Source organism: Vicugna pacos, chromosome 25 (genome assembly GCF_048564905.1).
Source record: "Vicugna pacos chromosome 25, VicPac4, whole genome shotgun sequence".
Classification (NCBI taxonomy): domain Eukaryota; kingdom Metazoa; phylum Chordata; class Mammalia; order Artiodactyla; family Camelidae; genus Vicugna; species Vicugna pacos.
The window spans coordinates 7275308-7301525 of NC_133011.1; the positions used below are offsets into that span (position 1 = coordinate 7275308).

The window sequence follows — 26218 nt, forward strand, 5'->3', positions numbered from 1 at the left end:
TATGGTCATCTCAGATCTAGTGCGAGGCTGTTGTGTGGAGTGGGTGGGACCAGAGCTTTCACTGGGAAAGCTGGGACTGGGAGTTGGGGCATTGTGGCTGGCGGAGCTGAAAGGCTGCACTGCTGTCAAAGATCTGGCGGCTTCTGTGGTGCAGGTTGAGTTAGCACCAACATTGCTGCTGCTGCCCCACCTGGACCGTGCTCTAGACCACCACCCTCCTCTGAGCCTCCTCTGCATCTCTAGATCAAGTCTTCTCTTAGGGCCTGTCTGCATCAGATCCAGTGCCAAGACGTGGTGTGGAGCGGGTAGGGCCAGGGTGTTTGTCCCGCTTGGATTGGGGAACGTGACGTGGTAGTATCTGCCAGTGTGAAGCTCTCACAAGCCAGCACCTGCTCACCCTTTGCGAGTAGAGTCTAGGCTTCTGTAGCCCTTCTGTCTGTCCCTATGGTTCTCCCAGCAGCCAAGGGGGCTTGTCTCCTCCAGGTAGGACCCTAGGACTGGGATGCCCAGATTGTGAGACAGCCTGCTTACTCCCCAGGCTGAGGATCCACTGGTGTGGACATTTTCTTCCTCAAAGGTCCCTCCCAGGGGTGGAGGTTCTGACCCTGTGCATTGTTTCCATCCTGCCCAGTTACGTGGGAATCTTTCTTGCAGCATTGGTTGTATAGGAGTTCTGCCAGTTTCCAGTTAGTTTTCTGTGAGTTGTTTCACATGTAGATGTATTTTTGATATGTTTGTGGGGGGAGGTAAGCACCACATCCTCCTGCTCTGCCATCTTGGTCCGACTTACCTTTGTGTGATTATCTGATGCTTTGTTTTAAAAATATTTTCTTCATGTCAGGAAAGAAATCAACCATTTCTTTTTTCCCCTAGAGTTTTAATCAAATGTCTTTATCTTGTTTCCCTTTTGATAAAATATGCAGTATAGTTTGTTCAGGCTTTGATAACAAAAATCCCATAGAGTGGGTGGTCTATAAACAACCAACATTTACTTCTCACAGCTTTGCAGGCTAGGGAGTCCAAGATCGTGGTGCCAGCAGATTTGGTGTCTGGTGAGGGCCTACTTCCTAGATGGCTGTCTTTTCACTGTAGCCTCACATGGTGGAAGGAGTGAAGGATATTTCTGGGGCCTCTTTTATGAGGACGCCAATCCCGCTCAAGAGGGCTCTGTGCACATGACCTGATCACTTCCCAAAGGCCCCACCTCCTAATACCATCACCTCACAAGGATTAGGATTCCAATGTATACATTTTGAAGGAGCGCAGACATTGTCCACAGCATGTTCTGTGAGCTATATGTTCTGTTCTGTTCTGGTGGGAGGATGGTGGTCTTTGAGGGTAATGAGAGACTGGCATAGTTTCATAGAATTAATAATAGAAATTTAGGATATTTCTAAATGAGAATTTGGTGATCTGGGTAAAATGATCTTTAAATATTTTCCAGTCTAGTTAATCAGAAATGTTTCCCATTGAGGCTTAAACTAAAGATAATATTTAGTTAGTAATATGGACAGAGGATTTCATTGGTTAAAGTTACCATCTTCATTTACCAAATGGTTTTTATATTGCTCTGCATATTTATCATTATCATCTTTATTGAAGAAATTATCTATTGTAACATTTTGTTATTCCATGGTAGGTTTTCATTTTACTTAATACATAAGGACATCTAAAAATTATTAAGATTGGTGGAGAAAATAAAAAAAAAATTTAAGATGCTGAAATAAGTGTATGTTAGCAGAAAATTGTAACTTACACAGAAGAACAAAATCAGAAAGGAAGAAATGGAACAAATATATTTTTTGATGTTTACTTTAGGTTACAAAATATTTAACAATAACAAAACTAGTAATTATGCAATACTTTCTAGATGACAAAATATTAAGTATAATTTTTTAAGCTATTTTGAAGTTGCTTTTATGTTTGTATCACAGGCAGTTGCCTCCTTCTACCTTTAAATCTTTACATTTTTGTATCTTAGAAGAATAAGCCAAAAGCCCTTCCTCTATGCTGGGGATGTTAAAAATCACACGGTTTCATTGCTCTAAGCATTTTGACGATCTTCCTTCTGTCTCACACTCTTGTGGAGTTGGCTGGGTTCCTCTATTTTGGAAGAAGTTACATCTCTCTGTTGCTGTGTTTGTAATAGTCTCCTTATGAAATCTGCAGGTGAACCTAAGATATTAAACACGCTTATTGGGTTTTGTTCATGTGGAGTCTGTCCTCAACATGGAATAGAATTCAAGAATTTGACTTTTTCCTCTTTCTCCTTTCTGCCATTTCAACCTAATTACAGAAATTAGGAATGAAATTTAGCCCTACCTCCTCTCTCTTGATCAGGTTTTTTTTTAAGTTTCCTTTTTGTGAAATTTGGTATAAATTGATCTTTTTGCTTTTGTATTATTAAGTACAGTATAAACGCCTGAAATCAGTTTACTCTTATTTACTCTTATTGTTGTTAATGATAGTATAAAAGACTGAGATGAATTTACCCTTAACGTACTAGATCTAAAAAAAAAGGTCAATCGTAGTTTTCCCAAGACAGTTATTTTCCAACTGATTTTTAAAACAAACAAGCCTTCCTAATAAACAGAATTGGTGCTCTTTTAACCTTACTAATAAGGAAGTTTAAAAGAAAATCTCATAGAAACAAGACTCCCCCAAAAGCTTCAAAAGCTTCCAGTCCTCACAACCATTCCCACCTCTAGACTCTTATTTTTGGGAAACATTCCAAGACTTCATTGTATTGTGAATAATTTTCACTTGAGTCAGTGTATTCTATGCCCCTGTGGAAACCTACAAATTCCTCAGTAAGGATACATAATTGTTCTCTTGTTGGATATATAACATCACAAGCTGACACCTACTTTCAGTTGATTTGAGCTTTGCAAATTTTGAAGTGCTCAGAAATGTAAAGTGCTTGGTATCTTTTATAAAGAGCTAGTCAAAAGTGATTAGCATTAAGGGAGTTTGACTGATGTGTGGTAATCAGGTGGGAAATGTCAAACTTCTTTGTTTCAACATGGCACTTATTTTATGTAGATAAAAGAAAATATTCAGCTGACTTCAAATTGTATCACTTTATGCAACATACACAAGAAATTTAGAAAAATCTGAAAAACGGATTTAAGACTTCCATTTTACATGTTCATTTTATATTTTGGGTATACTCTCTTGCAAGCACTGAGACCAGCAGGCTTTGTTTTCATATGTCTCATAAACCAGATCTATGGAAGCAAGATTTTTGAATGAAAAAAAAAACACCAGGATTTTCTCCTGAAAGAGAAATCTGAATTCTTAAGATTTTTATTTTGATTTATGTTCGAAGTTTCACTGGGGTAAATTCACAAACCATAATATTTACCCTTTTAGCATACACGATTCGGCAGTCTTTAGTATATTACAGAGTTGTGCAAACACCATCACTATCTAATTTTAGAATATTTTCATCATTCTGAAAAGAAGTCTGTAACTATTACCATTCACTCTCTATTTTCCTTTCCCTTCTAACAGCCCAAGGCAGCCTAAAATTTATTTTCCACCTCTATGGATTTGTCTATTTTGGACATTTCTTATAAATGAAGTTTTACAATATGTGGTCTTGTGTGACTGGCTCCTTTCACCTAGGATGTTTTCAAGGTTCACTCACGTGGTAGCATGTTTCAGAACAGTATTTCTTTATTGTGTGCATGTACCCTATTTGTTTAGTATCCCCTCATCAGCTGATGGACGTTAGGGTTGTTTTCAGCTTTGAACTATTCTGAATAATGCTATAAACATCTGTGTGCCAGTTTTTGTGTGAATGTATATTTTCATTTCTCTTGAATATATACCCAGGAGTAGAATTGGGGGTCATATGGTAACTACATGTTTAGCTTTTGGAGGAACTGTCAAATTGTTTTCCAGAATGGCTGCACCATTTTACATTCACACCAGCAACACATGGGAGCTCAAATTTTTCCACATTCTCACCAGTACTTGTTTTTACCTGTCTTTTGGATCATAGCCATTGTATAGGAAGCAGCGTTTCATTGTGGTTTTGATTTGCATTTCCCTTATGGCTAATGATGTTCAGCGTCTTTTCATGTGCTCGTTATCCATTTGAATATCTCATCTGGATCCTCAAATTCTTCACCAATTTTTAAATTGGGTTGCCTTTTTATTGGTGAGCTTTTTACATATTTGCAAGTGTCTTATTAGATAACTGATTTGCAAAAATTTTCTCCCATTCTATGGATTGTTTTTTCACTGTTTGATGGTGCCTTTGGCAGTACAGGGGTTTAAAGTTTAGTGGTTCAATTTATCTCTTTTTTCATTTGCTGTTTATGATTTCAGCATTGTATGTGAGAAACAATTTCCTCACCGAAGGTTGTGAAGTTTTATAGCTTAACTTTGTACATTTATGTCTGTGGTTCATTCTGAATTATTTGTGTGTGATGTTGGGGTGCAACTTCACTCTTTTTCACGTGGGTGACTGGTCGGCCCCAGTGCCCTTTGTGGAAATGCCTTTTTATCCCCATTGAGTTATCCTGCCCCATTGTTGAAAATGAATTGACCCTTCTTATAAAGTTTATTTCTCGATTGTCAGTCCTATATTATTGATCTATATGTCTGTCCTCATACAAGTACCATTCTTTTGATTACTACAGATTTGTAGTGTATTTTTAAATATGGAAATGTGAGTCCGCCAATTTTCAACTTGTGTTCATTATTTTGAGTCCCTTGCTTTTCCATATGAATTTCAGAAACAGCTTATAAATGTCTTTTAAAAAGACAGCTGGGATTTTGATAGGGGTTGCACTGAATCTGTAAATCAGTTTGGGGAGTATCACCATCTTAAGAATGTAAAGTCTCCCAATGCATAAACCTGGGGAATCTTTCAATATATTTAGGTTTTCTTTACTTTATTTCAACAATATTTCACAGTTTTCATTGTACAAATCTTGCACCTCTTTTGTTAACTTTATTTGTAGTATTATTTGTTTGTTTTTTAACTTTTCAGCTTCATTTATTTTATTTTTCACATGAACTCTTTTTTTTAATATTTTTTATTGAGTTATAATCATTTTACAATGTTGTGTCAAATTCCAGTGTAGAGCACAATTTATTTGTAGCATTTTATTCTTTTTGTTGCTAATGGAAATGTAGTTGTTTACTTAATTTTCAAACTGTTCATTACTACTGTATTGCTGCTATATTGCATTGTGTAGTATTACTACTGTACAGTTGATTTTTGTATATTGATATTGTATGCTGAAACCTTACTGAACTTGTTAATTAGTTCTAATAGTTTTTTTTGTTTGGTTTTGTGTGTGTGTGAATTCCTCAGGATTTTCTATATACTTGACCACGTCATCTGGGAACAGAGATAGTTTTACTTCTTTGTTTCCAATCTAGATTTCTTTTATTTCTTTTTCTTGTCTGATTTTCCTGGCTGGAACCTCTAGTACAAGGTAGACTAGAACCTGTGTTTCTGATCTCGGGAAAACGTTCAGTCTTCTACCACTGAGTATGCCGTTAGCTGCGGGTTTTCCGTGGATGCCTTTTGTCAGGTTGAGGAAGTTTTATTCCATTCTCAGTCTGTTGAGTGTTTATTATAAAAGAGTATTAGATTTTGCCAGAGGCTCCTTTAGCATCTGTTGAGATGATCATGTGGTTTTTGTCCTTTATTATATTATTATAATACATTACACTGATTTTTTGATGTTAAATCAACCTTGCATTCTTGGAATAAATCCCACTTGGTCATTGTGTAAAGTTCTTTTCATATGTTGCTGTATCTGTTTGTATTTTGTTGTTGTTTTGCATTTATATTCATGAGGGAGATTGGTGTGCAGTTTTCTTTCCTTGTGGCGTCTGTGTCTGGCTTTGTTATTAGTAATAGCGGCCTTGCAGAATGAGTTGGAAAGTTTTCCCTCCTCTTGTATTTTTTGGAAGACTTTGTGAAGGATTGGTATTAATTTTTAAATGTTCTTATTTTGATTTTTTATGGCTTCCTTTGTAGATTATCCTTTGTTATTGTTAAATTGCAGGTGGGGCCTGTAAATCAGATCAGGAAGGTGATGTTTGTGCTGATCACCTCCTGTGTATAGGACTTGACAGTGAAAGTGCAGGCATTTTACTTAAACTGTTGAGTCTTCATTCTGCCTACTTCTATGAAACAATGCTGGATACTCCACCACTGGAGAACATGCTTAGTGGCAGAAACAAATAGAAGCCTGTTATGTCTTGAATTCAGAATCACAGCTGAAAGATGCCATTTTCGTCAGTGGAACCATGAGCTTATGCCCAGTTCACTGTCTCCACATTAAGAACTCTTACTTGTGACTTATTAGTACCAATTTGTTTAGAAACATTATTTAAAGTAACCTATTAAGAAGTGTTACACTGACCTCCTTTTGAGTCAGAGAGTCTGAGAACAAGGAGAGTTTGTTGAATCCTAGACATCACGTAAGGTAATATGAATAATAAATATTTAGATTGTCTTCCTACATGTCTCGAAATACTTTTGGTCATTAATCACTCTACCAGTTCAGTGGAGAAAATTACCACTGAAGAAATAATAATAACAACTGATGTTTACTAAGTGATTCCTGTGTGCCAAGCACTTTTAAATCCTTTACACGTACTATCTCTTTTATTACTCATAGCAATCTTATGAGGTCAGTGCTAAAATTATTCTCCACCTTTCACATGTGGGAACTCAGAGACAGAGAAGTAATCTAATTTGCTTGGTGTCTGGCAGGTAGAGAGTGGTAGAGCCAGGATTTGACCTTGGTTATGTGACTCTCTGGCCTCCCCTAAACCAGAAGTCAGAGTGGATTAGGCATATTCCAGAACAGGAATTCAGATTCAGGCTTTCTGTTTTAGAAATTTCAGATTTCTAAGTCTTTGTCTTTCTCTTATGAAGAATAAAATTTTCAGTTAGCACTTGACATATGTCCCATAAAGGATGTACTTAGATGAGCCTAAAGATTTGGGATTACACAGTCTCTCTCTCTGCAGGTTATTGCAACAGGCAAGTTAGCATAATAAATATTTAACATTTATTATTATGGGTGCTTACTATGTTCCAGGAAAAGTGATTTATTTGTATAAATTAACTAAATTTGCAAAGCAGCTATGAAATAGGTATGATAATTATCACCTCCAATCATAGATGAAGACGCTGAAGCAAAGATGTGTAACTTGCCCAGGGCCAATTAGCAGCAGATCACAGATATGAACCTGAACAGTCTTGCCTCAGAACCTCTGTTCTTGATCATTTTGCCATGTCCTTTCTCTAAGTAAGTAGTCACCAGATACACTTGTCACAACAATAGTCACACCAAAAAAGCGGTGATAAGATTGGATCATCGTGTTTACACGCATGAAGACTGGAGTTGCTTCTACTGGAGAAGAGTGTGTTGTGGCTGAAAGGAAGAGAAAGGCTTTTCTCTAAATATAAGACAACCTGAAACAAGTTTGAAAATATCAAAAGGAAAATTCATTTGGAAAGGGAGTCTGTTAGCTTGTGCTTCAACAGAAGACAGGAACAAACTGATGGGATATGGTGTGCACTCAGAAGCTGTGGTCCTCAGGGAGCCGTGGTTAGGGAGGGTTTGGAGTTAAAGGTAAAAGGGCACAACCTGAAATTTTAGAAAATGAGTTTGATAAACTCAATTAGCTTGTAGAGAGGTTGAATCAACAGTAGCTTAATATAAATTTCAATCACAAGTGTTTCTTAGTCATGTAAGGGGCATCAGGAAATTAGTAGGAAAAGAGCTTGACCAGCTGGGGTGATATTTCATGCCCCAAATTTTATGCCAAAATTATAATAGTTTTATTTTTTTTGGAGCAGTAAAATCAGGGACCTGGGTTTATTTGGCACTTTTCTTCATGGGAACACAAACATTTCCCCAGACATTGTTCTATAGCTTTCCTGCACAGTGTTCTGCCCCTACGCAGGGCTACATATACAGACCTCTGTGTTTGGGTGGGAAGAGAGGAGCCCTTGAGCCAGTCAGTGTCCGGAGAGCAGGGTGGATCTGGGCCAGTTTTCTTCCTGACATGTGGGTCTTCTGGTCTGCAGCCTCAGTGGACTTTAGTGCTCCCTTTGTCTCCTTGAACATTTGTGTTCACCTCTTGGCCATGAAGGCACTGAGTTTGGGGGAATTTGCAATTTTTTTAAAGAATCATTCAAATTATCAAAATAAACTTCCTGTAATGTTTTCAATGAAATTATTATAAAATTGAAATTTCTAAGTTATTTTTATCAAAGAGAAAAATTACATTCACATCAAAAGCAAGGAAATCAATATTGCCCACCCTTTCCATTCCTCACATGCAAACAAAGATCAGTGAAAGTCAAATGTCAAATATGAGTGCTTTTAAAAAATACTTTAGGCCCATTTCCACTTCCAGGGTAACCTGGTGGCTTCTTTTCTCAAGTCCTCACACAGGTATTCAGGAATACCAGGACGGTGTGCCAAAGATCCCAACAGCGTGTATTACAGTGGAAGATGCAGAAATGATGTCAAGAATGGCTTCTCGTGGGAGCAGAATTGTCATTCAGCTGAAGATGGGGGCAAAGAACTACCCAGATGCTGATTCCTTCAACACTGTAGCCGAGATCATTGGTAGCAAGTACCCAGAGCAGGTGAGTGAAGGCAAGGGATGGGCTGTCTGGGAGTAGGATGTTGAACCAGAGTGCAAGCCTCCTCTGGAACCCTCCCCTCATTGTTATGGTGTCATTTCCCACCAGAGCTTGCAAATGCCCTGAGGAGACACTCTGTTTACTTTATTATTATTTTTTCTAATGTCTATCCCAGGACTTGGCATGCAGTAGCTTCTCAAACATGTAGCTTCTTCTTACATGTTTTATTTCAGTAAAATGAAAAGAGGAAGAAAAGGAGAAAATGATTGGAAGATTTTCTTAATCTTGATTCTCTTTAAATCTAGATGTTTTCCTGCCCACTTAGAACATTGGTTGTCCACTGGCATCCTGGACATCACCCCTAAGTGCAGCTCTGTGTGGCTGCACTCGGGTCCATCAACTCCTGCATACTTGATCCCTCACCTCACTTCTTGTCTCTGTTAGAGGAACCTTATTTACCTATCAGTGCAGTTAGAAAACTTCAAATTATTTTTAATTTTCTCCTCTTTATCATTGCCCTACAGTCAGGAACCATATCCTGTTCAGTCTACTTTCAGTATATCAAAAGAAATCTGTTCCTACCTGGTCTTTACTGTCATTTCTGTCCTGATTCAGGCCCTTGCTATTTCCCTCCTGACTTTTCTTTCTTCTGTTCTCTTTCCACTTCTGCATTTTTGCAGTGCAGCTCAGTTATCTTTTAAAACACTGATCTCGACATGGTCTTTCCATGCTGTCAGGTCCCATCTCCTGTTCCCTATAAGGTAAAGGTTATGATAAAGGTAAATGCTGGGGTGGGTGATCAGAGGTGAGCAAAAGATAGAGGAAAAGAGACCAAGAGGGAAGAGAGCTTGGGAGGGTTAAATAGGAGGCAGCATAGTTAAGAGGAAATCTCTTGGTACTATTCATAAATGAGCAGAAAGTTAGAACGAAGAAAGAGGGAAAGGAAATGCACGACGGAGGTTCAACGCCAGCTAAGACCTATTTTTCGTTGGCTAGTGAGGCAGTTCAGCTCTCTTAAACTTGGACAAACTTTCCTAAAGTCATTCAACTTTATTTTTAATTATTAATAATGCTGACAGAGACATAAATGTTGGTCTTGTTAGTTTAGGTTAACTAACTTACCCCCGACACATCCTTGCTACCTTGCTCCTTGTTATACTAGAGAACAGTGCTAAATGATGCTGAGCAGATTAGCTGCGGCAGAAATTATCTCTAAAAATGAAGAGGGGATGTTGAAATGACCATTATTCTGCCTGCAGGCTGAGCATCCTGGGAGACTTGAAAGTGGGCTGACAACCCAGGCAATGGCTGATACTCTTCGTTGCTGGCACCCGGCACAACCCCTTACATCTCAAACATGCACAGCACCTTAATGAAAGTAAAGCAATTAGCATGTAAAGAATCCTTCTGATTTGGCCCAAGATCTATGGACACCATGTGGTGAATTTCAGCTCTGGAAAAGCGTTTATGCGGCTGATGAAGCATTAACACATTTCAAAACCCTGTTACATAATCCAGACATAAGCCTTGCCTGAATTAACCACAGGCTTTTTAATAATGCCAGCAATACAAATACTTGATTGGATTTCAAAATGTGAAAAGGCAAAACAGAGGTACTATAGACATACATCATACCCTCTTCCTAAAATACCCACAAGACGGCTCCCCCAAGCCCAGAATTCTCTCACTCTTACTTCTTCTGAAACTGCTCCCCTGCGGTTTGGGTGTGTCATGCAGGACTCAGCAGACCTTGAACACTTCCAGAGGCCGCATTTCGCTGGGGGAAGGCAAGCCTCTGGAAGTTCTGACATTAGGTCTTTGAACTCCTTTCTCTCAGATAGCTTTGTCCCTGGGAAGTCATTGTGTCTGTGGGGCCCAGCGCATCCATGGTTGAGGATGAGTCTGAGAGGGTGGGAGCAAGAGCTCTTTGGCTTCTGAGCGGATCCTCCCTAGTACCAAAACAGCCATGCTGTTCTGCTCTCATTTATTAAGGAGCTAACTTGCACTGGAAAATCCACAGGAAACTTGTGGCCAGCCATGACTAGGTTTTATTTTTTATTAAACTAATAGAGGGTGTCCTACCACTTAGAAGGGTCTTAGACACAGGCAGAGACAGAGAGGCAGGGATCTTAGCAGTTTAGTACCAATTCCCTGACTTCAGATGAGGAAACTGAGTCCCCAAGGGACCTGTCCAGGGAGACACAACAAATGTGTGATAGGACACATCTGGAATGTGACTCCAGATTTCCCGACTCCCATTTCTTTCTACCCCCAAGATACTCCATTGTGCCTGGGCACACCTTAGCTGGATGGATAGCGCCTAAATCTGTGGGACTTGGTTGGTTCAAGTCATGCCATCCCTACCAAGTCTTTACTTGTGTCTTTCTCTCGTGTTTTTTCTTCTGGTATCTCTTTTCTAGACACGAAGAACTCTCAAATATCCTGCCCCTTGTTGTCTCACAGTTTTCTGAGAGCACCTGTGAGGTTATTACCTGGGAAACCACCTGTGCTTAGTCCCTTCCTCCTACCCATCCTCTCTCCATCAAGACTTCTTTGGGTCTCATTCCTTTTTAGCTCCTTGTCACTTTGGAAGAGGATCTGGTGAGTACATCACTTCTGTGGTGTAAGTGACACTTTATGATGCCTTCTTCATACGCTTTCACGCTCACCAATCAGGTAATCAGGTGTTTCTGTTTTAGCAAAGGACCACAGACAAATCCAAGATAGACCTGCTACCAATCACATCCCCTCAAAGAAAACCCCACAACTTTTTATTTTGAAATAAGTGTAAACTCACAGGAAGTTACAAAAATAGCACAGAGAGCTTGACTGTACCCTTTAACCAGCTTCCCCAGTGGTAACATCTACATAACTGTGGCACATTAACCCAGCGAGACACTGATGAGAACATACTCCTGAGAGAGCGCTGCTTTCTTGGAGAGCAGGGGCCGCCTTCTGGGCATCCTCTGGGTAGCGCCCAGGCAGGCGGGACCCTGTCCTCATGTCACCCCGAACAGTCCTTTCCCAGGCTTAGTTTATGATGCTTCCGAAGTCTCCCACTCAAACAAACAAGCAAACACAGAAGGAGGGTTGTGCTCAAACTGACCTAATGAGAGGGGAAATTACCTGAGACCAGGGGTTCAGGGCCCCTGTGGGAGAGAGTCTCCCACCAAGAGCAGAGGCTCTGACACTTAGGGCTGGCCCATTTCTGTTGCTCTTCAGCGATTTTGCAGGCCTTACTCTGAGGTCTTGCTTAGTAAATGCAATGTTTTTTGAATGTTAATATATTCAAGCATACTTCTGAGGGAATTGTATGGAAAAGAAAAGTGTTCTGGATTTTTTTTTTAGTTGATAATATCCAAATCCATTTTGATAAAGCCTTGCTGAGGGAAATTATTTTTTCATGTAAGTCTTTTCCAACAGAAATTATTTTCATGGATTCAAAGAACAATTTCAGTTTCATACGCCTGCATTATTTCCAATATGGTGCAGCCCTGTGCAGGTTAGTGGGAAACATTGATGAGAAAGCTCTAGTCTGTTAACTGGAGGGTTCACTTTTCTTCTCGTACAGTGTGGGGCAGGGTTTCTCAGTGTCATCGCTAGTGATATTTTGGGCCAAACAATTCTTTGCTGTGGGAGGCTGTCCTGTACCTTGGGGAATATTTAGCAGGATCCCTGGCCTCTCCCCGCAGCCGTGCCCATCAAAAATGTCTCCAGCCATTGCCAAATGTCCCCTGAGGGACAGAGGTCACTGCACACTGAGATTCACTGGCATGGAGTGATAGGAAGAGCCCAGTGGGTGGGTGTGGCCAGACCTTGGTTCTGGTTTTGTTTCTGCCACAAATAAGCTGAGTGACCTTGGGCCACGTAATCTTGCTACTATAGAATGGGGGACTTCGTATGGAAAAGTGCAGAGGTTGTTTCCAGCCCTAAAATTCCATTAGTGAAAGAAAATACTTGAGACCATCGTGAGACCGATGGTGCACACTGTGTGCTCTCAGACAGCGACGGGTGCAGTGGCAGCCCTTTCAGTACTTCACAGAGGAGGGCTTTGGAAGGTGTTCTTTTCTTTCTTTCTTTTTTTTTTAAGTTCTGTGTTCAAATACAGTTAGGAGCTCTTCATTGGGGTGCAGGTGTCATTTTGAAGCAGAGTTCCTTCTGGATATATGCCCAGGAGAGAAATTACTGGGTCATACAGTAAGTCTATTCTTAGTCTTTAGAGGAATCTCCATACTGTTTTCCGCAGTGGCTGCACCAAACTGCATTCCCACCAGCAGTGTGGGAGGGTTCCCTCTTCTCCACAGCCTCTCCAGCATTTGTCATTTATGGCCTTTTGACTGATGGCCATTCTGAGGTGATACCTCATCGTAGTTTTGATTTACATTTCTCTGATAATTTTTGAGCTCTTCTACTGAAAAAAGTTAAACAGGCACCTTTTTTTGAGGCACTTCTTACTTAAGTCTTTAATGTGCTAATGTGCACTGGAAACCGTAAAGAGGTCATTTTGTAATAGTCCCCAGACTTTCTGAGAAGCAGTAGGAAAAAGGCATAAGATCCACTGGGTAACTTATATTTCAGTGTTTGTTTTTTTTTTATTCTACCCCCTCCCTGGCTATTCATTCATTAATTCAACACACATGTATTGACTATCTGGTGTGTGTCAGGCACTAGGGTTACAGCAACAGCAGTAGGCGGGCAGCACAGCACTGTGGTTAGAAACGTGGCCTGTAGAATTCAAATGCTGCCTCTTACATTTTGTTGGTGGGTTATTTTGCCTCTCTGTCACTCAGTAAATATTAACCTTCTCTGGAGAGGGGAGAGCTTATGCAGAAGTAGAGTTAAGAAATAGGAGAGGCGCAGCTGGAGGGGCTGACCACAGAGGCCTGGTGGGCCACTTGAAGGGCCGGGGCTTTGTCCTCTCGACAGCGACAGTGGGGAGTCACTGAAAGGCTGGGTTTGCAGTGGATTTGCATTTGGGTTCATCTACCCACTGTATGTATTCTAGGGACAAAGACAGAAATTCAACCAGGAGATTAGCTGGACTTGAACTGAGACAGTCGAAATAATGTTGGAAAAGAGGAGAAGGATTCAGGAAATATTTAAGAAATAAAATTGGCAAGAGTTGTTAAAATTTAGATAGAAGGAGAAAAAGAAGGAAAAGTGTAGTTTGGGTAACTTGGAGAATTTATTCATTAATGTTACAGGAATTCATTGAGCTCCTACCATATGCTGGTATATTGCTTTGCCCTCGTGGCACGTGGGGGTTTCATGGTAGAGACAGGCAATTAAACAAGTAACTGCAGTAGCAGCTGGCAAGTGCCTTAGTGTGGTAGCTACATGGTACGATGCAGGTAACCATTCTGGTCAAGGAGGCCAAGGAAGGCTTTCTGGGAGAGATCCAACCTGCTCCTGCAGCATGAGTGGTTCACTGTGCTAAAGGTCATGGGGATGGAGCTGGGGTGGGGAATGTTCCAAGCAGAAGGAGTTGTATGTATGAAAGCCCAAAGAGTAATGTTATTCTTCTTAAAAGGAGTGTGATGTGACCTCCTATAATTTCCAAATCCATTTGATAATGAACTCTGTTTCCATGGAGCTAAGCTGTAAAATAACCTAAAGAAAAAGGCATGGCCTATTTCATGTATATGTGTTTTTAAAAATAAATTATTGAAAAGCTCAGCAGTCCCTTTGGAAACTGCCTTAACGCTGATGCTGTCAAGACCCTTGTTGGAGGAATAAACAAAACCTGACTGACCTGGTGGACAAACTCATTCCATACATAATTGAATAGTCAGAGCCTGTGCAGTGGACGTGGCTTTCCTTTCATCTGAATATGTTGCCCGATGATTTGTAAAACCTCCTTAATGGGCACAGCAAGTTATTCTGCCTGGGTGGGAGCCTTTTTACTCACTTAAGCAGCTGTTTAAACTTTCATAGGCAAAGTAATTATTAAATCTTTCATGAACATATTGGTTGGAACATTGTTCACATCTTAACCTTGAGTTGGAAAGTTTTGGGGGCTGGGGTTAAAGAGTTGTAAACTGGCAGATTTCATTCTTTTTTTTTTCTTTCTTATTATAAACTTTTTATGGCTCAGAACCAGCCAACCTAAATCATGGAAGGAAAAATACATGTGTGGCAAGCCGGAGATATTTCATTGTTTATTTTTCAAATTTCTGAAATGTGCTCATAGCTATGCATGCCTCCGGGCTCGTAAAGACAGCAGATGGAAGCAGCTCAAGCCAGGCGGGCCGTTCGAGCTAGACAGCCACCCAGGTAGGCAAGGCAAGTCTTGAAGAGTACTCTCTCCTGACTTCCGGAAGTCATCCTAGCATGCCGGCATGGAACTTACAAGCAGGAGGTTGTCATCTTTCATGGGGTTGAACTTTCCTTTACGAGGGACGGAGCCATTTAATAATAATCGCAAACATATGATGAATAGTAATACACATTTATGGAGCACTTACTGTGTGACAGGCAGCATTCTAGATGCTTCTCATGCATGATCTCCTTTAATCTTCATTATGACCTTGTCAGATAATCAATGCTGTTATCCCCGTGTTAGAGGCTCAGAGAGTTCACAGAGTTCACAAAGCGTCTGCGTGGCAGACCTGAGTTAAACTCAAGTTTGTCCTTTCCCAGAAGCAGTGCTCTTAACAATTAGCTGTCCTATACTTCTTAGTACCTTTCTATTCTGGTTTGTGAAATACTGCTATTTACAAAGTTTCCTCTGTTTTGCCCTAAATTAAAAGAAAGCCAGGACAGCTGTTGACATCATAGGGAACCATGTCAAATGCTTATTAAATGCTTACTATGTGCAGAACTCTATGTTATAAGCTTGGAGATATTCTGAGGCAGAGAGCAGAGGAGAGGCGATAAAGGGGCCCTTGCTCGGTGGCTGACAAGTAAATTAGGTAGTCAATTCTGGAAGTCAGACTCTCCTTTGCTAACACGGGGCTCACGGTGCTGACTGCATGCTGGCTGATTCAGTACTGGCACAATCATGCAGTGCCATACAGCTCGCAGTGCACTCTCACCTGCATGGCTCCACTCCATCCTAACAGCAGGGCTGATTATTACAATTTTCTACTTTAAAGATAAGGAAGCTTCAATTCTAAGTAAATAACTTGACTAAAGTCAAACACACATCTAATAAGTGGGAGATAAGATTCAAAGTTTGATTCCTCTATACTTTACTACAGTCACCACACTGCGGAGATCTCTAGTTTTATATATGGTAAAATATAAAGGATGTCCTGAAAAACAGCCTAAAAATGAAAGTGTTTAAATAAATAATTATCATACAATAAGAGCAACCTTGGTAGTTTTAAAATATGCCTGCAAATTCTGTGATCCCCTTTTAAAAGATGGAGCTGGATTCTGTTTCCCGACTTTAGGCTGTGCTTAGTGATTTACTTCTAAAGAATAGAATGTGGTGGAAATGATGCTGTGTCATGTCTGAGATTAGAACATAGAAAGTGATGTGGCTTTCTCTTTGTTCTTTCTCTTGGATCACTCACTCTGCTCAAGCAGCCCCATAGAGAGGGCCACTTGGTGAAGAGCTGGGGCTTTCTGCTATCAGCCAGTCCAAATTAGCCAGTGAGTAGATCCAGCAAGCTCTAGTCAAGCTTTCAGTTGACTGTGCCTCTGGCCAACATCTTGATCCCAGTGTTACAGGAGACCCTGAGCCAGTACCACCCAGCTAAGTCACTCCCAAACTCATGTCCCACAAAAACTGTGTGATGTAATAAATATTTATTGTTTTAAGCCTCTATCTTTGGGGGAAGCTAATACAGCAGTCAAGGAGCATAAGATACTCGGAGAGAAGTAACTGAGCCTGAGCCGTCAGGAAAGCTGGCTACGAAAAGCTGAGAGGGATAAGTAGGAATTTAATAGGTGGACAAGCAATGTATTGGGAGGTGTTCTGGGCAAAGAGAAAACATGGGCAAAAAAGTATAAAAGTGCGCCACAGCAATGCATATTATAGAAACTGCAAGTAAAAGACAAAAGTCACAACTCAAAAATCATAGCATTTAAAGTAGGAGAATCTTATTAAGATTTACTGTATTATGTGATAATGTAGTAACTAATGTTCCTAAAAGTGATGCGAGTTTCTGGGAAATTAAGTGCTATATGTACTATTTAAGAAGATCGGAAAGAAATTATAACATTGAAATATTTACTTCAAAAGTTAAAACAAAAAAGTACTATATAAATCTTTAGTGAATGGGGAGTTCAGGCTATCCAAAATAGCCACCTCCCTATGTTGCTACTTCACTAGAGTGTCTGGATCTGTGTTTTGAAAACTTTCAGCTTAAATGCAGGGCCAAGAAATAGCTAATGAGGAACACCTGGATTTTCCCCAGGCTTTCGCTCTACCAGTTCCGCTACAACAATCAGGTAGAAATTAACATTTTATATCCAATTATGTGTTTTGCTTGGCATCATGCTAACCAACGGAACTTTTGTAGAAGAGAATAGCTCGCAGTGCCTTGTGATTCTATGCTATATCTCATTCATTGACTATTTATTGAGTGCTATCCATGTGTTACCCACTGCGGCGGGCTCATAAACCAAACCGTTATATTTGTGTTGCAGAAATCTCTTTGAATCCCAGTTCCAGCTCCACTGGCTTCTAGAGTTAATAGCAGTTCCTGGTAGAAAGACTGTGATTATTGTTTAAGTTGGATTTTAACATAAAATTAATGCCTCCTTATTTGAAAAATGAAAAGAATTTTTACTCAGAAGCACATTCTTACACAATTGCTCTTAACATCTTACTGCATTCCCTTCCCTGTATTTCTTCTATGAATATTTTTATATAGTTATATTTTATAGGTGGTATCCAATCAAATTTTTGTTTAACATCAGGCAAAATATCCCTTGAAGTAGAAATTTTGGTATCTTTAAGTTATACTAACAAATGGATACTTTATAATTTACTTAACCTATTATTAGATGTTTTGGTTGTACGTGAATCCTTCAGGAAAAATGATGTTATAAGTTAAATAAGTATGCAGCTAGGGAATTTGAAGTTGTCTTTTGAACTGTTTAATGGGCTTTGCTAAGATGAGGTAATTTTAAATAATAATCAATGGGAAGCTTAGGAAGAGGTTAGCATGGTTTCTCTCTCTGCCAGAGAGCTGCCTTTGGAAAATTCTAAGATGACTGCATGGCCATGTGCCCAAAGCACCGTCATAGTTATACTGTTAGTTAAATTAAACATGAATGATTGGATGAGGAACATTATTATTCTGTGCACATTCTTGACTCTTAATTTAAGGTTAAACTAACTTAATTTAATGTCATGTGCATTTTTAGCAGCAATTATGGCCAGTTAATGCGTGTTCTTCCTTAGTCATGCCTCATCTCTTTGCAAAATTACAATATTTCGTTCCAAATTTATTCTGCCCAGATTTGTAAGTAGCACTTTCTTCTATTTTCCGTCAGTGTTTATATCAGAAGGCTTTTGAGTTTATACTATAAACCACCATTTGTGTATTTTCATAATAAGCCTCTAAAATGTAGGCCTGGATATGAGAGCACAAGACACAATTCAAAACAGGGTATTGGGCCCAGTCCCTTTTTATCCCCCAGGGAATATTATGTAGACAATAGAGGTGCCATCTTAGTATCTCTGTTCTGGTCTTTCCCCTCTCCATCTGTCTGGTACCACTCCAACCAGTATTCCTTAAGTATGCCTCTATGCTTATTCCTTAAGTATGCTTCTACCATCTATTTAAAAAAATCAATGGCTCCCTACTTCCTCTAAGATAATAGCCAACGCTTCTTAAATCTGTCACTGAAGGCCTTGAATCTACAAGATACTACACTGGTCATACCTTTCCCACAGGTAATCCGTGTTCTGGAAGCCCAGAAGATTCTGTCCCATGTGTTTTGTGTTACTTCCCTGTCTTTCCCCATACCGATCCCCTTTTCTGTATCCACCTGTTGAAATCTTACTTACTTTTACTAATTCACTATTTAATTGGATGATTCAGTAACCTTAATTTATTTAACCAATATCTGTTGAGCACCAGTTGCATGCCAAACACTGTTCAGGGGCCAGCTCAAATGCCACCTCCCCCTAAAAGTGTTTCCTACTTGTCTCGGCTATAGGCAGTGTTTTTCTCTCCAGAACTTCCACTGGTCTTTTTTATGCTTCTCCTGTCATAAATCTATACTTCACTTCTCTCTATAATAGGCTCTCAAAAATGCTTTTTGAATTAAAGAAGAAGGTGAATGAATAGATGAATGAACTAATGAACAACAGAAAAGTTTTGTCCTCTCTTCCAGGAGAAGCTAACGACTGAAATAAAATGGTTTTACTGGGATAGAAATTTAAGACCGAGTCTATGAAATATGTTCAATAGTTTCTATGCTAGATCCTCCCAACAGAGAAGGGAATATATGGAATCCCCATCTTCTGATTTTGAGATCAATGCTTTTTTTCCAGCATGCTACCTACCGCGTTCTACACCTAGAAGCTGAAGTCAAAGGCAGTCTTACCTCTTGTCAGCGCTTTTCATTATAAGACATAGTGTTTTAAGGCCATCAGTAAATTGGAAGATTCTACTTTCAGAGTGCCAATAACCTATTTTAGCATTCGAAAAAGGCAACTATATTATCCTGAGTGGTGAGGAAAACATAGGAGATTAAGTAATTTTGAAAAACCATTTATTTTGAACAACAAGTAAGAGCTACTAGGAACCTTGATTAGTTCCTAATAGAAATGAGCCATCAAAACAATAATCATTTTAGCTATCTTGATTGTGGTGGTGGTTTCATTGGTGTGTACATTATCAAAATTCATCAAATTATACATCTGAAATGTGTGTAGTTTACTGTACAGAAATCATTACAATAAAGGTGTTTAAAAAACGCAATAATTATAACCATCAGCTTGTGTTTACCATGTGTCAGATATTCTCATTCTTCCCAAACAAGTCTATGAATCAGATACTTTTCCCCTCTTAATCTTATAAATGGGGACTGGGAAGTTTAAAGAGATTAGGCAACTTGTCCATGCCCACTGGATTAGTAAGTGTGGGGTGGGGTCAGATTAAACCTTGGCCAGTCAGTCTGTGAAGCCTGTAAGTTGGAGCTCTGTGCTGGTGCTCAAATCTCTGTGCTCTACTTTATCAACTTATAAGGTTAGAGAATGCCTATTTTTTAATAGAGAGGAGAGAGGAGAGACAATGAATGCTGTACATTGCAAATCCTCTCTGTTACCTCAAATGATTTTTATTTACATAATTGTTTCTGTACTGGCTCTATGAATGAATGCTAAGACTTGGGACATGATTTATTTTTTATTTTTTAGGTTTTGGGAGACTATTGACATCTCAGGGGAAATCTCAAAAAATTTTGCTATTTCTAGTGGTTAGAGGTTCTCTTTTAGTTGGTACACCACACTGAAGCAGAGTAGGTGTGACTCTCCTGAAGATGATTCTTCTTTCATAATCTGAAGTTACTTAAAATTCTTTTTTCTTATATTTAGGCCAGAGAAGCAGAAAATAAGTAAGGAATCTCCAATTAAGGAATTAGAACTTGAGAAAGGTTCCCAGGATTCCTTCTTCTGGGAATGATCCTCTCTCCTCACATTTGTTCTTCTGGTAGACTGTCAACTCCCACTCCTGAGAACTGCGCACTTGAACAGAGACACAGGGATGGAGGAGGCTGGGGCTGAGTCATCCCTGATGCTGCCCTGGACTGTTCAGGATTTCTGAGACTCATTTTCCCATCTGTAGAATGGGGTTCATATGCCTCAATGAGTTGTTTGAAGATTCAGTGAGATACTGTCCATGAAAGCTTTGGCACAGAGTTGTTACTCAATGAATGATTGGTAGTCCTGGGGACAATTCTTTTTTATTTTATTTTTTATTGAAGTATAGTCAGTGTTCAATGTTATGTCACTTTCTGGTGTACATCATAATATTTCAGTCATGTGTATACACACATAGATTCATTTTCATATTCTTTTTCACTATAGGTCACTACAAGATATTGACTATAGTTCCCTGTGTTCTACGGAAAAAATTTCTTTTTTATCCATTTGGGACAATTCTTTTCCCCCTAAATAAAGAATGGCAAAAGTAGACTCTTTCTGCTGAGGAGATAGCATTTACAGAATTTTTGATGGTGCTTGAGAAGAATATCCAGCCATGCACATGATGAATTAGCAAAAGATAATCAGGGTGATTGTGAGCTGTGGGATGATGCCCTGCTGCTTTGTTACAGGCTGCTGTTAAAACTCACAATGCTTCATTCTTAAAAAAAAAAAATCAATGGTATGAAAGAAACTCAGGCCTCTTAGGAGTGGGGAGTTTGGAGGGGGGGCGTGGCGGGAGTAGGAAGGATGGTAGTCTACACAGGAGCAGCCATCCAGCCACCCAGTGGCCAACTCCCTCTTTTAATGTGTAGAGTTATGGTGAGGCTCCAGCACATTAATCAGTTTTTGACTATGGGCGGTGAGAACTTCAAAAGCAAAACAGTGCATATTGGATTTGATAATAAGAATATAGAGAATTATAAATGAGATGTCCAGGAGGCATCTGTGTTAAGGAAACCCAAGATCAAGACTTTGTGTACTCCAGCCGATGAAAGGTTGTGGGCAATTTTAGGGTACTGTGGTGGAGAAAGAAAGGAGCCTGCTGGCTGGTGGAACTGATGTAAAGTGATGGGGGAGTTTTGATGAAATGTATATCTTTGCTCGTTAATATAGGCACCTGGAGAGAGTATTAGAAGCCACAGGTACAGCTGCATACATACTTAAAGTGACTTTTTGTTATATTAAGTTTGAACAGTTGCCAACTTACCAGCACAAATAGTAGGCTGTTTGGAATTTGGAATGCATTTCCACATAGACAAGAGGCTGAAAATGACTGTTTAATTTATCTTTCTAGCATTAGGTGTACCAGAACAAGGTCAAGGGTAAGGGAAGGTCAGTATGAGAGGCATAGGATGATGGAGGAGGAGACTTTCCTCTATCATTTAGGAACTCTGGGCCAATTCTTGGCAAAAATATAAGAAAGAAAAAAGAAAAGATGATATCGTCTTTGATAACCCCTCGATTTGTCCTCTTCTTTCAGTTCCTGGTAACTTTTTCCCTAACAGAATCTTGTTGCAAAACAACCCAGAGTTGTGCTCTCCCAATGATCTAACTGGGAAAAATGAGGGTCAGAGGGATATTGGTAACTTACTCATGTCCATATAACAAGTAAGTGGGAAAAGTCAGTTTCATAATCAAGTATGTCTGGCTCTAACCCTTTTTGCTTGGAATGCCTGAGTTAATAATTTACCACCATTAACAAAATAAAGGATTATAGAAGGGATATGCGACGGAGTTGCGTGTGGGCAAAGGAAAGGTGAGTTTGCTTTTAGACCTGTAGATTTTGAGCTGCCCTGGGATAGCTGTGTCTCCTGCTGTCTGTCTCCTGCTCACAAGAGAAATGTTGGTTTGTTTCCCAGCGGTGGAGTTAGGTATACTGGGAGTGTTTCATTTGCTGCAGAATAGTGGGAGATAAATAGGTGGCTATATTGACAGAGACAGCTAGTTAGTTACAGAGATAGGTAGGTAGATGGATAGATGTTTATTGGTGAGTTGGGTGTTTGGAAATCGGGAAGTGTCTGCAGTCACTAGTCAGTATTCCTATTGCTTAGCAACTTTATTTCCTCATGTAGCTATGACAAATAGAACTTTCATATTTATTTTTTGTGCCTAAGGGCTGAAAGTGCTGCCTATGAATGATGCATAAGTGACAATTTTGTATTATGAGCATTACTCTGACTTGGAATCAGAGAATCTCAAGGTTGGAAAGGAATTTAATATTCCCTCTTGGATTTACTCTATATGCAGACTTCGCTGTACATCTACATGAGATCCTCACTGACACATCCCAGTCCTTTAGTTATCTCCCCTGTGTAAAGGATCTCGCTTTGGAGGTAACATCTTCCTACCGGTAAACAGATACTCCTAGTTCTATCCACAGAATCCCAGTATCTCTTCCACATGAGAGCTCCTCACGTGTTTGGATCGGCCTCCATGTCTCTCTTGATTTTCTCTTTGCTGAGCTGAGTTTCTCCTCCATTTCTTCAGTGGTTCCCTGGGGGACATCGTCCTTCAGGGATGATGTTGAGCCAGGTTCTGGGAATGCACGCAGCAGATGGCCTCCAGTGTCATCTGCTTCAGGGACTGTTTCACTGGCAGAGAGCCATTGTTCATCCAAGGACACACCCTGTCCTGGTATAGTCCGCATCCAAGGACTGATTCATAGGAGGGTATAAGAGCCCAGTTTTTTCAGTCCAATATGTGACAGTTTTGGCAAGCCATTCTAGTTCTAGGGCTGCCAGTGGGGTCAGTTAAGGCTGTTGCTGGGCTGCTTTACAACTTGACTTCTCCATCTTCTCCTTCTTGTGTCCTTCCCCTCCCTTTCTCAGGTTTTCATCCCAAGGGCATCCTGCGTGCCAAGCTCTGGTGCAGTCTTCCTGGGGAACCCAATATGTAATGTGTGACTTCAAGTCGTCTCATGAAGCATTACAATTTGTTTATGGCCATAGGCACTTCGGTAAGGCTTCTGGAGTAGATGGGTACATATAGTAATCTCCTATATGATCATAATACATTTGGCTTTGAAGAATATTTTATTTTTATTTTGAAGAATATTTTAAATTAAGTTTAAGTGCTATGAAAACAATGTGTAAAACTAGCATAGTAGAGAGAAAATTTTTTTCAGTGGAGGTATCTTAGCTTAGGTACCCTCTCAAAAGCAGAGCCTGAGACACGGATTACATGTGAATAGCTTATTTTGAGGAATTATCCCAAGGAACAGAAGTGGAAGACTGGAAACAGCAAAGGAAGGAAAACCAACACAAGGACTCATTTTTGAGCTGCTCACCACTATGGGCACCTGGGGTCCACTGTGACCCTCTGAGAAACCAGGTGAAGTTGTCTTCCAGAAGATGAGAGAGGAGAGTATTTATCCATCAGCTCCTGATCCCCATTGGTCAAGCCTTGCCCCATGAGCTGTTAATTCCCTCACATGTCCGGGTTTGTGCTTGCCCCAGAACAGCTGAAAGGGTGCCTGTCGCCTTCCCAGGAGGCAGACCCAGAGGGCCCTGGGCAGAAAGTGAGAGACGCCAAGAGCAGCTGAGGCACGATGCTGTCGGGTTATGCCTGTGCACAACTGGTTGCTGAAGCAATCGTGGGTTGAACCAAGAAGATGCGAGACAGGGCAGGAGAGGGGGCCACGGCAGGGTGATAGCCACCAGCAATCACGTTGTGTTCCTGGGAGTTTTTTCATGTGTGGGTTTTATGCAGGACAGAGTGCACTGGACTGGAATTTCTCCTAACAGGTTTATAGAGCTTTTGCCAAGCTTTTCTCCTCTGATCTTAAGAGGCAGGGAAACTTTCTAATGAATTGGAAGTGGTGAAGTAGTTTGCTCATGAATAAAGTACTGAACTTGGCTAGTTAGACTTACTGATGGTAAGTTATCAGAAAGAGAAATTACAGAAGCCTTTATATAAAGGTCCACATGCTCCTTGTGCTTTTCTACCGATAGTAAACAATTACTGCTAAGGATTTTGACAGTAGTTTGTCCTTTAATGTCTTCGATTTAGCTGCTCTGTGTCCATTACATTTTGGATGTCAGAGTTGGACTCTGATGGGAGTAAGACACATAGCAGTTTATTATTAAATTAGGGCGAGGGGTAAGGGAATTGGGACATAATTTGAATCCAAATGAAAGATCATCCGTCATTGTGTGGACCGAGGCACTGTTTCAGCATCATATGCTGTACAGGTAGTTCTGTCCCTTATGGTGAATTAGCCACTAGTGACTGAGCTCTGAGATGGTGAGTCACAGCAATCCTTGTCATTTCATAGCTGGAATTCTTCATTGGCTCCCTAATGAGCTCATCTTTGGGGTGCCAAGTGGCAGAGCTGTGGGCTTTCTTCCCGAGATTTGAGAGATGTAGTCAGACAGCCAATTAGCATTTTTATTTACTTTGGGAGAGCTTTGAGTCCCAAGACCTGCATAAGACTGTCCTGGTAAGTACCTGCACTGCCTAACAAAACACGTCAAAAATTTCATGCTCGTCATCCCAGGAATTTGGCAGTAACAGAACTGAGCAGACCAGGACTGAGAGCCTGGTGACAAAGGAGGCTACACACCCACTAGGCGAGCTCTCCAAGAGGTGGAGGGAGGGATGGCAGTCGAGGCAAAGAGGGATAGACTAGGTTAAGTTCACGAAGCTCTTCTCAGAATCAGGAAGCTGAGTGGAGAGAAGGAGAGCCTAGGGAGTCAGCGGCAGACCATGGAACAGACGTCTGGTGACAGCAGGTGTTTATCATGTGTCGCGTGTTACGTGTCAGGTGCCGTTCTCATCGTTGTGTGTGAATAACGTCGTCCTCACAATAAGTCTGTGAGGCGGGTGCCGTTATTATTAGCAAACTTATTTAGCAGATGAGATAACTGAGTCACAAGAGGGTCAGAAAACTTGTGCAATGTCACATAGCTCTTAGGTAGTTGAGCCTGGCTACAGACCCAAGTGGTCTTTTCCCAGAGTTCATGCTCTTCTGAATGTTGCTTATTGCTCACACACCTGCTTCTGTGGCAGAAACGTTTTGTATATTATAAATTTCCTTGATGAAAAGCCAAGACTGGTTCAGAATATGTGGGAGGGGAGGAGATGGGTTTATAAGACACGCATTTTATATGATCCATCTGGGCCAATTGCATCTTGCACTCATGGCCCAGGGAATCACCTAGTCACCTGCCCTGTGAGAGCTGGGCCCTTGCCCTTGTCACTGTGCTGCTTGGCCAGCCAATCCCCTTCTTGGAGTTTCTGGCTCTTGCTGCCACTTAAAGACTGGAGATGAGGCCCCAAGAGCATCTGAAGAAGCTGGATGATACAGTTCAGAAGTGCAGGAGAGCTGACTGCCTATGGGGTGAAATTTGACCAAAGGAAAGCAGGGGATAGACATGAAGTGGCTAGATAAATACTTTCATCTTCCTCTGCCCCATCAATGGCTCGGAGGCACAGATTTTCCTTCTAGAACATCCAGAAAAGTCCCTTGTTTCAAGTGGATTCATCTCCTGGGGACATGTGTCTCTCTGTGGCTTATCTTGAAGCAATAGTCATACTTCACTTGGCATTGCTTGGCATCCTTCCTAATCCCCCTCTTCTTCTTTATAACTCTTACTGTTCTGGGTTTATTACCTCCCCTCCTCCCCCCCCCCAAAAAAATGTATGAAGCCAAACTAAGAAAGGGGGACTGGGTTAAGAAATGGATACAAAAAGAGTAGTGGGCAACGTCTCAGCAGTCCTTCATTATTCAGTGGCAAAGAGGACATTGATTCTTTGAAAAACATGTTTAGAATACAGGGGAAGTTGATATTACAACTGACAGGGAAGTGTCAGGACTTAGTGAGTTAATTTTACTGCACTATGAACACGTACAAAGGAGGAGGGGATCTTAGGAGTGAAGAACACGGCCAGGTATTCTCTCTCTGAGTAGGCTGTCGGAGATCACATTTGCTTTACTGCCTGTTACACCCATCTCCTCCTCCTCTTCATGTTACCAA

General features: G+C 40.5%; 1 protein-coding gene across 2 annotated transcripts in view; it reads left to right on the forward strand.

Annotated features, from left to right (window-relative positions):
* Window positions 1-26218, forward strand: part of CPQ (carboxypeptidase Q) — a 299566-nt gene that overhangs the window by 78501 nt on the left and 194847 nt on the right. For both annotated transcript variants that reach the window (XM_006198037.3, XM_072949488.1), the window contains exon 3: window positions 8431-8638. In XM_006198037.3, coding sequence (XP_006198099.1) covers window positions 8431-8638 — 208 coding nt within the window. The remainder of the gene's footprint in view (window positions 1-8430; window positions 8639-26218) is intronic.